General features: G+C 33.8%; 1 protein-coding gene and 1 pseudogene across 2 annotated transcripts in view; one reads left to right on the forward strand and one right to left on the reverse strand.

Annotated features, from left to right (window-relative positions):
* The window catches only part of ZW10 (zw10 kinetochore protein), a 30,799-nt gene that overhangs the window by 1,232 nt on the left and 12,557 nt on the right, over positions 1–17,010 (forward strand). For both annotated transcript variants that reach the window (XM_016148987.2, XM_036221032.1), the window contains exons 2-8: positions 805–939; positions 5,811–5,912; positions 6,097–6,174; positions 6,324–6,483; positions 7,389–7,541; positions 7,974–8,162; positions 16,700–16,863. In XM_016148987.2, the coding sequence (XP_016004473.2) occupies positions 805–939; positions 5,811–5,912; positions 6,097–6,174; positions 6,324–6,483; positions 7,389–7,541; positions 7,974–8,162; positions 16,700–16,863 (981 nt within the window). The remainder of the gene's footprint in view (positions 1–804; positions 940–5,810; positions 5,913–6,096; positions 6,175–6,323; positions 6,484–7,388; positions 7,542–7,973; positions 8,163–16,699; positions 16,864–17,010) is intronic.
* Positions 1,614–3,205, reverse strand: LOC118602831 (annotated as a pseudogene).

A 17,010-nucleotide genomic window follows, 5' to 3' on the forward strand; every position in this document is an offset into this window, starting at 1 on the left:
GCAGGCTCACTTTTCTCTTAGTTCCCTGATTTTGCTTCTGTTATCATTTCTCCATCTTTTACCAATAGTATTTCCACCCATTTTTCAAGTTCCATGTCAAATGTTGTTTCCTGCATGAAAAATAGCCTCACTTTTCCCTCAGGCAGAGGTGATATCTTTTTCATTTGTGCTCCTGGAAGTAATTAACTCTTTTGCTGTATTACATTTCTATATTCTGGTTACATATGTATGTACTATCTTTCCTGTCTAAAAGGAATTTATTCGTGGGGAAGCATAATTTATTTTTGTATCTTCTAAAGCATTGATTAATTCAGTGCAAATTATTCAATAATTTATTTAATCACTTTGAATTAAAAGAGATGATGAAACTCATCAGTTTAGGGTTATCTTAGGCCTTAAGCTAGAAATCCATAAATTGATTGAGGTATACAGATTATGGATTTAAATTATCCATTTGCTTTTTTCCCCATTAGATTTATGCTTAAAATTGTGGCTATAGTCTGAGCTTATATAGTTCAGTATAAGAATTTATGGCGCCGCCTTTCTCTCTTCCAGAATTTGTACCACTCTTGGACACTATTGGGATTTGGTGATCATTGTCTTCTTGCCCCCTAATAATGTTATGGCACCTTTAATGGGGGGAGATATGTGTTTTTCGAAGAAACCCGTTGATTTCAAGGGAAAATGAATGGGTGTGGGTAACTGGCAAGAAGGCTCCAACATAGAAGATGCATAATGAAAGATGAGCTGTATATTTTTAACAGAGTTCCCTACCCATCTCATTGTAATTTTTCTGTCTTACAGGGTGAGGTGTGCAGTATGATCAGCAAGAAGTACAGTGAATTCTTGCCTAGCATGCAGAGTGCACAGGACCTTGTTACCCAAGTGGATAAGCTATCTGATGACATTGACCAGCTGAAATCCAGGATAGAGAGTGAGGTAAGAATAGTTATTTGGTAGGTTTGTAGGGAGGCAGTTCAGTTTCCTTATTCCTAAGACATGTCAGTTCCATACAACTTTTTAGGGTCTCACTCTCCTTATTGTTTAATGGAAGTTGAATTAGGTGACTTTAGTGTGACTTCCAACTTTAAAATACAAATATTTTGGGTTTGAGGGTGATCTGGCTGTGACGTCTGTCACCTCGTTGATTTCCAGAGTTGATTCAGCTGATCTGGCTGACTAGGTGGGTGTCCCCTTCCTCTCTCACTGCCCCATTTATGTCCCTTCTGAAGGGGACACACGGTTGAAGTGGACGACCTCCGATAGAGAAGAGGACTGTTCTTCAGTCAAATATATATGAGTAGCTGCGCTCTCCTGCTAGAACCTACAAAAAGCTCTCAAGGTCCATTTATAGAAAGAACGTAGAGTAGTCAAGCTTCCAAAACTCCAGACACATCCAAATGAGGCACTGCATGAGGCAGTCTGCCTATCAAAAAGAAAAAAATTAAAAAAATAAAAGATATTTTCCAAAAATATAATGTAAATAATTTCTTTTTTATGGTAAAGTTTTTTAGCTATAATAATAATGTGTTGCATTTGAGTAGCATTTTATACATTAAAAAAAAATAACCAGGATTTTATTGTCTTCATAATAAAATAAAAACAGATGAAGCTTAGGACTGGATCATTTGGCCTTTTCTCTTGGTCCTTCTTAGTTCAAAATATTTGTATCTGTTAATGGCCAGCATTCTCTTAACATCTGCAGCTGGCTTCAACACATTCAAGCTTTAGCACAATCTTTGTCTTTTGGCCTTCTGGCAAATTGTCTCTTTATCAGTCACAGCCACTCTACTTCTTGTTACTCTGTGGGGCTAGTGCTTGCTGTACTTCTTATGGAAAGTTCGGCAGGTTTTAAGAATGTTTACTATGTTTGCAGAGTGCCATCATCAAAATTAGAAGTAAACCAGTCTGGAAACGGAAGTAGCTGTTTTATAATTTAAAAAATATTTTCGCATATATTTTCTCACCAAGTTTTCCCTTGCAGTTTTAGAAAAAATAAGCAGTTGAAAGAAATCAAGTTGATATTAGAGGTGTAAACAAAGTCTAATCTTAAGTGTTTTCTACATCTATTTCTGAGTTATTCAGGGCTCAGTCATATCCAAAATCAAGATGTTGAGCTATTCTCAAGGTCCTTAAGGAAAGACACCAAATCTCTTTTCTTTGTGATAGTTACTCAAAAAGGAAAATGAACAAATGTGTTTTCAAAAGTTTCCTATAAAACTTGAATCATAGGTGGGGAAACCACTAGTTGCCTAGAAAAATCTATTTAACAACCAGTTTACCAATCATTCTAATGAGAGGTTTTAATAACCATAAATCTGTTACTCTACAACTCTGGCTCAGTTCAAATATTTTTAATGTTGTATTTGATTAGTGAGTCAATAGTGCAGTCTTAGACTGTACTATTAGAAATGAAGTGTCTTGTTCCACAGTGCCATCAAGACAACATCCATGGAACAAGAGAGTAATGGGCTCTGTATATTTTTCTGGCCAGATTATGGCTGGTGAAATTTATTTATTTCTGGTTGTTGTTTTTTGAAAGATGGCTGGTCTAGATGAAAAGGTCCAGGCTTGAACACTGAACCATCTAAAGAACAATGAAAAAAACTGAGGGTCTTTAGCCTTAGTTAGAAATACTTTCAAGATTTGAATCCCTGTCATATGGGAGAAGGATTCAAATTATGGTTAGATAAAGGGAATTAGATTCACTAGGTGGATATTATAAAGGGATTTATTCAGTTATTTGGTATATTGAATATCCGTAAGATGCCGGACACTGATAGTTGCAGAACTAAACAGCTTTTTATTTCAAAATGTGAATTTTATGCCTGTTGTAGGTGAGTGGAATAGTGTGATCCATACTAAATAGGAATAATCTAGTGAGAGAGAGTAGATGTAGCTAAAGATGGCTTCCTGTAGGAAGTAGTGTCCAAACCAAAACCTGAAGTGATAGATAATTAGGCACAAGAGGAAGGAAGAGTGTTTTAGGTAGGCATAGGGGACAACATTGCAGAGGCATGGAGATAATGGGGAGATGCCACTTTTGGAGAGCTCAAGTATTCCCTGTGACTATGAGATTAGAAAGGTAAGCAAGGACCTTGTGTATCAATTTACGTAGCATGGATGTTGTCTTGATGGCACTGTGGAAACCATGGAGGATTTTAAGCAGGAGAGTGGCATCAAATTTGAATTCTAAGAATTCCATTTTGCTTGCAGTTCGAAGAAATGAGAAGGCAATTAAAGCAGTAGGAGGCAGTTCAAGTAATCAGGCAAGACTGGATGGTGACCTGCTCTAAAGTCAGCAGCAGTGGAGATGGAGAAAAGTGGGTGCATCATAGTGACATTTAAGACATAGGATCTTTAGGACTTTTTGATGTGGGGAGTGAAAGATGAAGGAATCAAGGATAACTGGGGAACTCAGCCACGAGTGTGCCATTCATTGAAGTAGAGAATATAGAGAAGGAGTAGGTTTTTATGGGGGAAATGATTTTAAATATGGGTGCCTAAGGAATATCCAAATAGAGCTGTGCAGTTGGATTGTATTAAGATGAAGGCTAGACTGTTGTAAAGAAAGGGGTTGGCGGCATGTGGGGCGATGGGGAGAGAGAGATTGATTGATTGAGAGAGTAGGAGTGAGTGAACTTGAAATGCAACGGCTCAAACAAGATAACATTGTGTAGTGGTCTAGGCTGTCAGGCTGATTCTACAACCTGAGATCTACTTCCCTGGTATAGTCTGTGTCAAGAACTGGGAAGGGGATCTGAGATTTTAACCTATCTGCAAATTAGCAAGTTACCCTGACAGTTTCGTGGCTGTGGATGAGAGATGAAGGACAGTTTATTATTCATAGCAGTAGCCACAATATGAGCATTTTTGACCAGTACCCCGAGCCCTAATTCCTAAAGGGCAGTGTGCGGTTATAGAAGAGAACTCCTGAGTTTAAGGGACCTGAATCTCTTATAATGAGTAGTAAACCTCCCTGGAGGGAAACACCATCTCTGTTTTCCAAGCTGTTTACTACACAAACATCCTTGAAAAGATAGTCCAGAACTAAAGATAGTCATTGGTTCACTTGCAAGACAGTACAGAAATGTGAGAGTCTCATAAAGAATTGTCTTCCAGCGGTTTGTAGAGCAACAGAATTGGCAACACCTGGTGGCTTGTTAGAAGTGGAGACTCTCGGGCCCCATCCCAGAGTTACTGAATCAGAGCCTGTGCTTTAGTAAGATTCACTAGGTGTTATGCATGTATATTACAGTTTGAGAAGCACTGCTGTAGGATTTTCTTTGCATAGTTGAAATTGGTCTCTCCTCATATTCAGATTGTAGCTGGAGGTTAAGGGCAAAGAGGGGGCACAGAGGAGGCGCATCTGTTTTCTTAGGATTCAGACTTGGAAATAGTGCACACCACCTCTGCTTAAATGCCATTGGTGAGATCTTAGACACTGGTCACACCTAATTGTGAGGGAAGTTAGAATATAGGCTAGTTGGGTGCTGTTAACTGTGGGAGAGTCAGAGAATGGATTTTAGTGAACAGTTTGCATATCACCCCATCCAGATACATGTTTGGAGGTTAGGAAAGTGATGTGGACTTGAGGTAGCAGCACTTAGAAACTAAAGCCCAGGGAATGGATGAGCTTGCTCAGGGGGAGTGAATAGAGCAGAGTTTCTCAACCTATGCGCTGTTGATATTTGGAGCTGGCTACTTCTTTGCTGTGGAGGCTGTCCTGTACATTGCAAGATGTTTAGTAGTATCCCTGCCTCTACTTACTATATACAAAACTCCTTCAGTTGTGACAAATCTAAGTGTCCCTGGAAGGATGTTGGGGAAAAAACCCTTATTTTTTAGAAACCACTGGTTCAGAATAAGAAGGGGGCCAGGAAGAAAGGAATATCAGTATTTATGAAGTGGGAAAATGAAGCTCCTAAAAGAAAATGAAAAGGAATGGCCAAAGAAAAGGAGGAAAATCAGTAGAGAATGGTGTTATAGAGTAAAGGGCAGGTAAGTATCAGTGTACTGATAAATAGTTAAATTTGATGGTTTATGCTTTTAGCAACAAGGAGCTGATTGGTGTTTTTGGCACCAGCTGTTTTGAATAGTTTTGGTGGAATGGTTGGGGTAGAAACCAGATCACAGTGTGTTATAGAATGAATGAGTGAAAAAGAACACACAGTGAGTCTGGATTTCTTTTGCAAGAAACTTGTTAGCAGGAGGAGAGAAATAAGGTAACTGCTAAGCAATAGGGTGGTTGCTGAGGTAAAAGAAATTTTTCTTAAAGGTGGGGGTAATTTTAACACATTTAAATTTGATGGGAAGAGTCATGCTTTAGTGAAAGTATTCAATCAGTATAACTTTTATGAATGAAGAATGAAATAGAGGGAGGTAAAAGATATAGAGGGGAGGAAATAATTTATAATACAAAGTCCCTGAAAAGGTGGGACAGAACAGGAGGTAGATTCTGACTCAACATAAAATCTTTCTAATAGAGCTATGCAATAGTAGAATGAGTTGGCCAGGGGGAAACCCTTCTATTCATCCAGGTGGGTGAACTCTGGTGAAAGATAACTGTTTAAACTAAGAATAGGTGGTGACGCGAGGATATTATGTTGATGGGAATGGGCATTCCTGCATAGGATAAGGGTTTAGACTAAGTGGACCAATCTTATTGCTTTTTATTCCAATCTTAACTGGCATTTAAATTTCAACATGAGTTATAGCTACCTAATAAAGCGTATTGATTAGCTATAAATTTTGTATTTCTTAGATATACTATAGCATAAAAGTATACTTGTTTTTGTTGCGCAAATTAGGTCCGCCGGGATCTTCGTGTATCAACCACTGAATTTACAGACTTGAAACAACAATTGGAAAGAGATTCGGTAGTCCTCAGTTTGCTTAAACAGCTACAAGAGGTTAGTAAATTCAAATCAAGCTTTAGTGTTTTGGTGATGATAAAGTTTTTCCCCCAATTGGTCTCATTATTAAATATGTATCCCCTGACTAGCATTTTTTCATATTTTAAAAACAAACAAGCAGAGGCTTGAGATAATAGAGTACATAAAACAAAATACCTAATAACGATACTTATCTTTTCAGTTTTCTACTGCTATTGAAGAATATAATTGTGCATTAGCAGAGAAGAAGTATGTCACTGCTGCTCAGCGTCTAGAAGAGGTATTAAATACTTTCTCCAAAGCATTAGCAGTTACTACTATTTTTGTTTTTAGTAAATTTTGTGTCCTTGTATTTCTTATTATACAAATATATTCTAATTGCCCTGAGTCCAGATGGAATGTTTAACAATGATTCTATTTCACTACCAGGCACAGAACTGCTTGAAGTTATTAAAATCCAGAAAATGCTTTGATTTAAAAATGTTGAAATCTCTCAGCATGGAGCTTACAATACAGAAACAAAACATACTGTATCACCTTGGAGAAGAGTGGCAGAAGCTGATTGTATGGAAGTTCCCACCATCAAAAGGTGCTGCTGACCTCAGGTGGACAGCTTTGCTTAATCTGCCTGAACCAATTTGAACTTTGAATGTATTCAAAGTTTACATTTTACTTTCTGTCCTTTCACTAGGAAGGAACAGAGAAGGAAGATGATTGGGTGGGTGGGATCCATGTGATGAGATTATGGTTGAGGAGGTGGTAGCAGTTTACCACCACACAAAGCTGCTTCTGCATCGTAGGATGTACCTGTTCCCAGGAGCCCTAATCCCAACAGTTTATCTTGGCTAGAATGCTTAAAGAAGCTGTTCAGCCATTCTCTCTCTTGCTTAGGAAAGAAAACAAGGGATCAGTGAGACAAGGATTTGGCTCAATTTTTCTCAGTCCTTGGGATAAAATGTTGACAAATCATGAGACCAAGGTGCTTTGTAAGATGAAGAAATAGGATAACTCTGATAACACACATTTATTTTTTGATATTTTGAAGAAAATAATCTAGAGAACTTTAGATTCAATATCCAAGCAGACTAAAATTAAGAGAAGATGGTAGCTGTATTCTTTGTTGTAACACACCTTCTTTTTAAATTTGTTTGGCAGGCATTTCTTTTAGAACAAAGAAGAAGAGGTCTTAAGTGAAACTATGATCTCACTTCTCATTCCTTGCCTTCATTCAGTCATTCAGTACATACTTAATAAGCATTTATTGTAGGTGCATCATTTTGCTTTTGCACTTAGTTCAATTATTGGAATATACTAAAACCTTTGTTTTAAAGTGATGCCGAGGATATAAATGTCATAATTAATATTTGATTGCATTAAAATTGTACTGTAATTATACTACCTCTTTAGGAATCTCAGTAGAGAATGGGCTCTGAGGAATGGAGTGGGAACATTTTACATTGCTGAGACAGCCAATGTTTTTTCCCTTTGTCTTAGATACGAGCAACTTAGAAGCTTGCCTACAAACAGAACTTCATTTATACACTGAACAGTCTCAAAATGAAGAGAAGACCCCTGTGCCACCAACCAGTTCTGTCCTCTTGGCATTTTCTATTCTAGGGGAGCTACACACCAAGCTTAAATCATTTGGTAAGACGTACACTACTTTGTGTCATTTACATGAAATCTCAGAAGGCCCAATTGGTTAAAGGAATGACAGAAAAAATCATAAAGTATTCTCTAGATAATATTGATGATGGATCGTAAGTTTGACCTCATGATTCCTCAAATGGAATTGTTGTAAATATTAACCTTTTTATTAAGTGCTTAGATACTTTATTTCCTTGTTTTCTTTTTTCTTTTCTTAAACTAGCTTCTGCAATTTATTTTATATGATTTTTTGAATAATTTAAATAAAAATATATAGATAATCTGGGAAACCAGTGGGAAAAATCTGCTTCGCATGTGTGGTGTATAATGTGATGTATTTTTGTTGTTAGATTCAAAGGTCTTTTTTTTTGACATGCTTTTATTTACAAGTTTCTTCTAGTGTTTTTAAATGAGTGTTCATATAATTTTCAGGTCAAATGCTGCTGAAGTATATTCTTAGGCCTTTGGCAACTTGCCCCTCCCTTTTTGCTGTGATAGAAAGGCAGCCTAACATCATCATTATTCGTTTTGAGTCTATGGTGACTGACTTGGAACATCCATCACCATCTGAAGTTTTTGCGAAGATCAGACTGGTATTGGAAGTGCTCCAGAAACAACTAGGTATGTATCTCTAAGACAGTGATTTTATATTTTGGAAAAGTCATTATGGTTTTTGAGAGTATTATTTCAGAGTGGATAAAAATGCCCACAATCTGAGTGAATGGAGGATCAGACATGAGTAGATTTTGTCATGGGAAAAACGTAGTTACCTTCTTATTTCTTGCTCTACTTTGTATTCCTTCTCTGCCCTGTATTGACAAGTAGGGTTATCAGTGGTACTCCAGATTCAGGTTTGTCAAATTGAGTTGAATTCTAGGATGCCCTTCTTTCACTTGACTTCTGGTAACATCACATTTTGGGACTCTTACTTTAATCATAGGAGAAGCAGAAAAGAACCAAGTGTTATTTTACATATCTCGGTGGAAAAATCCCTTAACCTGACATAAACAAACTAGGTTTAACATATGAGTGAATTATATTCCAACTCAAACTGATGGTTAGCTCTAAATACTATGAAGTTTTTGTTTGTTTTTTAAAGATCGTATCTCCTACATTAAATACTATAACCAAAATCCCCATTTTGCAAATTAAATCTTTAGGGTAGTCATTTATAAAAAACTTGTTCAAAATATATTGCCCAGTAATGTCGGCTTTATTGTAGCTATTTCTACTGTGTGGAGTTATATAGAACAAGTCTAATTCCTATTACACATGATGGACTTTCAAATTTGTACAGTAGCTATTAATTCCCTTACATCTTGTCACTGGTATAAACATCCTTAGGTTTTTTTGAATGATGTAGTTTAAGTTCCCCTTATCTTCATCGATGTTCTGTTAATATATTCCATTTCTTCTGTAGTCCACTTGTTAAAGTATGGTGTTCAAAACAGAACAAGTATTCTAGATATAGTCCGAACCCGTTCAGAATAGTATGGGAGCATGCATGCCTTCCTTATCAGTTCCATATTTCTAATAGGGTGGCCAAAGGCTATTATACACAGTTAACTCATTGAGATTAATGGAAATGAAAATCCTATGTCATACCCAATGCAAACTGCTGCTTTTCCATCTTACACTTGTACTTGATTTTTTTTTGTCATTAACATTAATCTTTGTTAAATTTTACTTGATACAATTTTCAATGTGTTTACTATTCTTTCTGTTTCATTTAATTGTAATTGATAACTATGTTTTCTTATAATTTAATCTGAGTCAGTGATGATACTGTTGCCTACGATAGGGCCAGATTGGGAGGGTGTTCTGGAGAATTCCAATAGAAACTACTTTCCAGTTTGATAGTGGTTCATTAAATTAATGAATAATCATCTCAACTTGTTTTCTTTGTAAGTTTTCTTAGCACCTTGGATATTCAGAGCAGAAGACAACTCTCTGTTGTTAGGTGCTCTTCTAATAATCTCTTTATGCATTTTAGGCTTTAGATTCTCTTTTACCACTTATTTTTTTCTCTTTTGGCTCTGAGATCATTATCTTTGACAAAGAAGAGGATGGTAAAACAGGAGTTATAATATAATTTAATATAACCTGAAAATTGTATTTGACTCCTTAGTTCTTTTTGGAATCCCCTACTTCTTTTGCTTTTAGTTATTCTGCAAATTCATAAAGGCTTTTTGCTCTTCCACTTACGTCTGAATATGTATTTTTCTCCCAAGTTTTCTATATTGTTATTCATCATCCTACCAATAAAAAAGGAGCTTTTAAGAAGAGAATGAATATTCTTTTGGAAAGAATTTGGCAAAATGTCTAAAAAACCTTAAAATGTTTAAACCAGAATTTCAGCTTCTAGGCTTCTGCCCTAAAAATATGATCTTAACTACATAAAACTGCTTATGTATAAGGATGTTCATCATGATGTTACTTATAATACTGAAAAACTAGAAAGTAATGAAATCTTTAATAGTAGGGAAATAAGTAAGTTATATAGCTGTATGGTAGACCAGTTTGCATATTGTTGTATTTTATTGATTTTTTTTAAAGTAAAGCTTTTTTTTAAAACTAATTACTTCTAAAAAGCCAGCAACAAGCATTCTAAAGGATTAAAAACTTTATTTTTATTAAAACCAGTTATAAGTCGAGAATGTACAGTATTATAAATATTCTTTGACATTGTTTTAGGCATTATGGCTTATGCAAAGAAGACAAATAAGCATGAATATTAAAATAAAGAGAAATTATCTTTACTTATAAATGATATAATTGTGTATCTAGAAAACCAATAGACTAGTAAAACTTTTATAATTAAGAAATTTACTAAGTTGTCTAGATACAATATAAAATATAAAAATTTATAACTTTTCTTTAAACTAGTAATAACCAGCCATAAATTAAAATATAAAATTATTTGTAATGACAACAAATCTATAAAGTTCTTAAATATTAACAAGAAAGGAGATTACATAAAACATAATTGAGGGCATAAAGTAAGACCTGAATAAAAGGGAGACTACCTTAGATCAGAAGATAGCCTCATAAAATTGTCAGTTGATTACAAATAAATTTAATACATTTACAATCAGATTCCCTTTATATATTTTTCAAACTGGACAAATTACTCTAAAGCTTACATCAAAAATACATTTGTGAGAATTGCTAATAAAGATTTGAAAAACACTAGTGAGTAGATTTTATAATTAAAATTGTTTTTTTGACACAGAAAATTCAGTAGAATGAAAAGAGTCCGGAAGTAAAGCCAAGGATAAAGTAGAACTTAACATTCGATCAAAGTCACATTTCAGCTTAGTGGAACAAATAGCTTCTTTAATAATGCTGCTAGCAAAATTCACTTACCTATATGAAATAAAACAAAGTTAGATTCCTGCTTCATACTTCACACAGAAATAAATTCTAGATGAATTTAAAGCCTTTTATGTAAAAAGTAAAACAATAAATGTTAGAAGAAAATTTAGGAGACTTGAATAGCCTGAGGAAAGTTAGAGTGCATAAAGGAAGGAATTCACAAATTTGCCTACATGTAAATGTTAAATTCTGTATGGTAAAACAATATCATAAAGTCAAAAGACAGTAGTGTACTGGAAGAAAATATTTGCAGTACATTGGACAGACAAGGAGTTGTTAAAAGGATTTTTTCCCCATAAAAACATAGTAGAAAAATGGGCAAAAAATATGAATAAGCAATTCACGGAAGAAAAGGTGCAATTTGTTGATAAAGGTATGTGTTGCTTAACCTTGCTAGTAGAGGAATGGAAATCACACTATCAAGGTAGAACTTTCTGACCTTAAGGTTGACAAAAGATCTGTGTAAGACACTTTTGGTGAGAAAGTAGAAAGTAGTCTACTTTATTGCTTTTTGTGAGTGTTTTTTAGAAAGTAATGTCTGAAGCTGTATAGTAATATATAAAATATGCATTCCTTTGACCCAGATATCCCACTTTTTAATTCCTTGCAGAAGTGATATCAATAGTTTATATATGTTTGTATGTGTGAGTAGTATATATACATGCACACTGGAATGTGCATCAATTGAGGAACGGGGATATAATGTATGGTTGAGCCATACCATGGTATATTATGCAGCTCTTAAAAATTAATGAAGTAGAATAGAGGTAGATATGTTGACCTAAAAGAAGGCCATGGTCTATTTTTAAGTGATAAAACAGTTAAGTATAAATCTGTGGCATGAGGTCATTTTTATAAAGAAGTAAGCAGCCCCTTATATGAGTAGTGCATTAGTTTGCCAGGGTTGCCATAACAAAATACCACAGGCTGAGTGGCTTAAACAACAGATGTTTATTTTTTCAACATTTTTGGAGGCTAGAAGTCCAAGACCTAGGTGTTGTCAGATTTGGTTTCTCGTGAGCCCTTTTTCCTTGCCTTGCATACTATACTGTCTTCTCACTATATCCACACATGGCCTTTCCTCTGCTGCATGTCTCTTTCTTTTATAGGGGCACTAGTCATACTGGATTAGGGCCCCACCCTTACAACCCCATTTAACTTTAATTGCCTCTTTAAAAGCCAGGCCCTATCTTCAGATGTAATCATACTGGGGTTAGGGCTTTGACATGAATTGGGGGAGGGACACAGTTCAGTTCATACAGTGTATGTGTGCAGGAATGCATGTATTTTGTGTGTGTGTGTGTGTGTGTGTTTGTATTTGCTAAATTCACATATGTGTATGTACATGTACACATATATATATATTTTTTTCTTCTTTTTGTTTGAATCTGAGAGTGGAAGAATACCAACTAAACTTAAAATCGGTCGCTTGGGCAAGGAGAGAAGGATAAGCTTATGGGTGTGGAGAGGGTAAATAAATTTGCGTTTTTTTCTTCATAAACCTTAGTGGTATTGATCTTAATCACAACTTGCATGTTTTGCTTTTACCATGAATAATTTTCTGTAAAGTATAAGTTACTAAAATTTACCAAGAAGCAGAAACTCTAAACATAAAAATAATTATAGAAGAAATTTGAAAGATTGTTGAAGACTTGTCACTAAAGAGCACCATCAGGAGTCACTAAAGGTTTTTGAGTCAATTCTTTGTGTTCTTCAAATTACAGATAATTCCTTTGTTAATCAAGGTCTTTGATCAATAAAAAAAGATTAAAAATGCCCTATTTTTTAAAAAGTAGCATAAACTTAATACTAAAATATAATAATAGTAGCTTACAGAAAAAACACTGTAAAAAGATTTTACATTTGCCTTATAAATGCAAAAAATAAATGTAAAAAAAAAAGTAAATTAAATCCAAAGTATCTTTAAAAAGGACATATTGTGACCAAAAGTTTATTCTAGGAGTGCAGAGATGGTTCTGCATAAGAAAGTTGTCAGATAGTTCATTATATCAGCACATTGTTACATCATTAGATATAGAAACTATTATGACAAAATTTAATGCCCTCTAATAAAAAACTAAGCAAAATAGGAATATAATACTTTTTAATATGTTTATGACATGATCTTAAGGAAAAAAGATACAATCAGTTTATATGGTGTGATGACAGCTATATATTACACCTAACTTTTTCTTCTCTGATATGTAGGCATATATACATTCAACAAATCATTATAGAGCATGGCACTGTACCAGCTGCTTATGCCACTTGACTAAGATGGTATCCGCATTTAGGTTCTATAGTTTTAATCAGCATTGTCTAATAGAAATAAAATGTTTGCTACATAATGTAATTTAAAATTTTCTAGTGACCACATTAAAAAAAGGTTAAATGAAACTTGAACTTTAATAATATATTTTATTTAGCCCAATATATCCAAAATATAATTTTAATATATAATCAGTATAAAAATTATTAATGAGATAGTTTATATCCCCTTTTTTACAGACTTGCAAATTATTTTATACTTATAGTATATCTCAATTAAGATGTAAATTTTCCCCAGAAATGATTGCTCTGTATTTAAATGTCATGAATTTACAGTTGAAAAAGTAGGTTCCATCCCCAAGTTGTCCCAAACATACTGAAAACTTTTCAAATAGCTGCCTTGCGTCCCCCCAAATCATTTTCTTTTAATTATTCTCACCTGCGTCAACAAATTTAGTTCATCCCTTTTAAATGAATAAATTTGACTTTGAAGCAAAGCATATATGTTTCACAACTATGAGTTAAATAAATTCACTAACCCATGTATCAAATTACTATTATTAACATGGAATTCAAAGTGATATTTCATAAATTTTTAAAAAGCTCTAAGTTTATCAGTATCACCAAAGCATTCTTTAAATTCTTTTGGTATTTTTGGCAGCTAATTCACATTGCAGATTTCGATCAGAATCTTTTGCATATTGAGTTTTGTTAGAAAAATGGTAATCTTATTGATTTGTATTATGAAAAAGTTTAATTTCAATATAAATTCTTGTATGTGTTTAGTGAGGTCACAAATAAGCTTTACCATCCCTTAGAACTTCACATTTAGCTTGTTTGTGTGCAGCGTGATCTCAGTAGAAAACGTAAAATACATTGCCATTTTTTATCTCTAATTATTGAGTATTTGGTAAGCATACTTTTGCTCCAAGAAAATCTTAAAGATAACAGTGCAGTAAATCTTTGTAAAACTCTTCTAGACAACTAATGATCATTGACAAAGAACATAAGATCCTATTTATTGTCTTTTGTTTATTTCAGCAGCTCCACAAATCAGTGATAATTTGGTGTTTGCATGAATATGCACTGAATGATTTTGACAACTGTATTCATAACACTTTTGAGAGTCTGTTTCAGCAAAAAACTAAACGTATATTATGCAGTAGAGATAAGCAATAAGGGTATCATCAGTCTCTTGTTATACAAGTCCAATAAATCAGCATTTTTTACTTAACAAAGCTTTGAAACACTTATGAATTTTCTATGTCTAGCTGAAATTATTTTTTGTCATAAAATTATGTAATTTTTAAGACTAAAATACATGATTTTGCAAGTTTGATATTTTAGGCTTGGAACTGACAATATTTCTTTGAATATTTGGAAGTCCTTTTAGACAAAATGCAGTCAGAGTATCACCTAAAGCTAAAGGAAACTTCAATTTTTCAGAAGTTGAATCAGTTGATCTTTGATATCTGTAGTTAGAAAGATCTAGTCTTCTATGGTCGGTATCCTATAGTGGCTTAATTGAAGACCTTTTACATTTAAAAAAATATCTTTTTCTTATCATTTTCTAACAAAGTGTTCATAACTGAAATCATAATTTTGTTCGCCATCTCTCTATCTAAAAATGGGGTGTGTGTGTGTGTTAAAATCCAAGCCATTTTTAGCTGGCCAAATTTACAAGCTCTTATCCTGTTAAAATCACATTTGGTTGGACATTTAAATGTGATTTTAGGTGACTAACATTGTTATTTTTTGAGAGTGAACCTAAGAAATTCCCTATGTATTTACTGCAAATGTCTCTTAATAATGTTTACTTTATTATTTAAAAAAATATTTTTGCTTAGCAAGCAAGCAGATTTTTTGTTTTGCTGTTTCAGCAAATTGCAGCTGCCATTTACTGTGAAATTTTGTGACATTTTCTTAGTCTCTCTTTTTTTCCTTTACTATTGCAGCGGTGCTTCTAGCTTCTGCATTTTATGATTCTACATCAATAATATACCTTAATTTAAAATGTAAAGGTCTGTCTATAATTGTTTTCTTAAACTCGAAAAATACATATAAGTATTTGAATTTAACTACTTTTAATAATTTATATATGTATTGCTGTAACTTGTGCTGTGCGGGTAAAATATTCAAATAAACACATTACAGTGTTACATTGGTGCATAGAAGAAACATTGTTCTGGTAGATGGAAACAGATTCATCCTGTTTACATCGACTAGATTGGAAGTATTAGAAATATGTATGTGCCTGACATGAGCACTAAGTACAGTATATATAATAGCTTACATGATGCAGTGGTTAAAGTGAAATGTCTTATCAAAACAACAAAGTTATGTTTAACAGAAAAGTATTTTATACTACTTTCTCTCTTTTTTTTTAAGTTTAAAAGTTTTATTTAAAAAATATGTACTGGTTTCATGTACCCGTCACCCAATTTTCCCCAGGAAATTGACTTTGGTACAATTCGCAGAGTGTATTCAGATTTCACTAGTTTTACCTTCACTCATGTTGTGTGTGTGTGTGTGTGTGTGTAGTTCTATGCATTTTTATCATGTGTAGATTTATGTAACTACCACAATTAAGATAAAGAACTAGTTTACCTCTTCAAAGCTCTCTTGTACTACCCTTTATAACCACACACCTTGCTTCCATTTTTAAACTTAAATTGAAATTAGTTAAAAATTTAAAAAATTTAGTTGCTCAGTCATATTAGCCATATTTCAAATGCTTGGTAGTAAATTGTGGCTGGTAGTATCATATTGGACAATGTAGACCTATACTTTAGACTTTGAAAGGTGTCTCAAGGCTCTGAGATTATATGGTCACTTTCTTTTAAGGTCCTAACCCCTAAGGTCTTTCTTGGTGAATCAGAACTAAGTTCAAAATAGCTAGTCCCTTTTATGGTTCCTCTTCCCTCTACATTGGTCACTAATTATTAATTATTAATTAATAGTATATTCTAAATATAATTCCCTCAAAATGCGTTGGAAAAAACTACCATAGGGTATATTATTAAAGAAGTTTGGCAGTATTCTGTTTGCTAGACTAGATATTATGCTATAATGAGGCATTTTTATTTATTTATTTTTTTGATATTTTACTTAGGATAAACACTCAGTGCCCATGCAGTGATAAAAAAATATGTTTATTCATTATTAAAGAATGGGGTTTTATTCTAAATAGTTTCAACTTGGTATGCAGAACTTCTGAGTACTTGTCATATAATCAGATCAGTAGATTAACAGTAGATAATGTAAATGGCTTAATACCTTATTGTTAAAGAGTATAGGTAGTAATACAGTGCAGACCATTCCTTTGGTCAGTGAAAATAAAATAATTATATGTCATGATTTGTTCCATGCAGTCAGTTGAGATAGCTGTAGAATTAACTGAGCTGTTTTCTTCCCCATTATCTTAAAATTAAAGACTTCTCGAAAACTAGGGAATTTGAGAATAATCTTGACTGTGAATGGTTTCTTGTTTAAAACTTTTTTTCTTTTGAATTCAGATTTTCCTCTTGATGCTGATCTAGAAAATGAAAAAACGTCTAAGATCATATTGGCTGAGATGCTTGGTGATACGATCTGGGAGGACTTGTCTGAGTGCCTCATTAAAAACTGTTTGGTTTATTCTATCCCAACAAATAGCAGCAAGTTACAGCAGTATGAGGAGGTAAGAGCAGAGATCTCACAGGTTTTAAGAGACTATAGGTTCCTATTGGTGTCTTTTGTTTTTTTATTTTAGAGATCTTTTATTCTTTATTGACAACTTTAAGAAAATTATTAATAAGGAGCAGATACAAATTCCCCCAAAAATGGC

This window comes from Rousettus aegyptiacus, unplaced genomic scaffold (assembly GCF_014176215.1).
Source record: "Rousettus aegyptiacus isolate mRouAeg1 unplaced genomic scaffold, mRouAeg1.p scaffold_m13_p_5, whole genome shotgun sequence".
Lineage (NCBI taxonomy): Eukaryota > Metazoa > Chordata > Mammalia > Chiroptera > Pteropodidae > Rousettus > Rousettus aegyptiacus.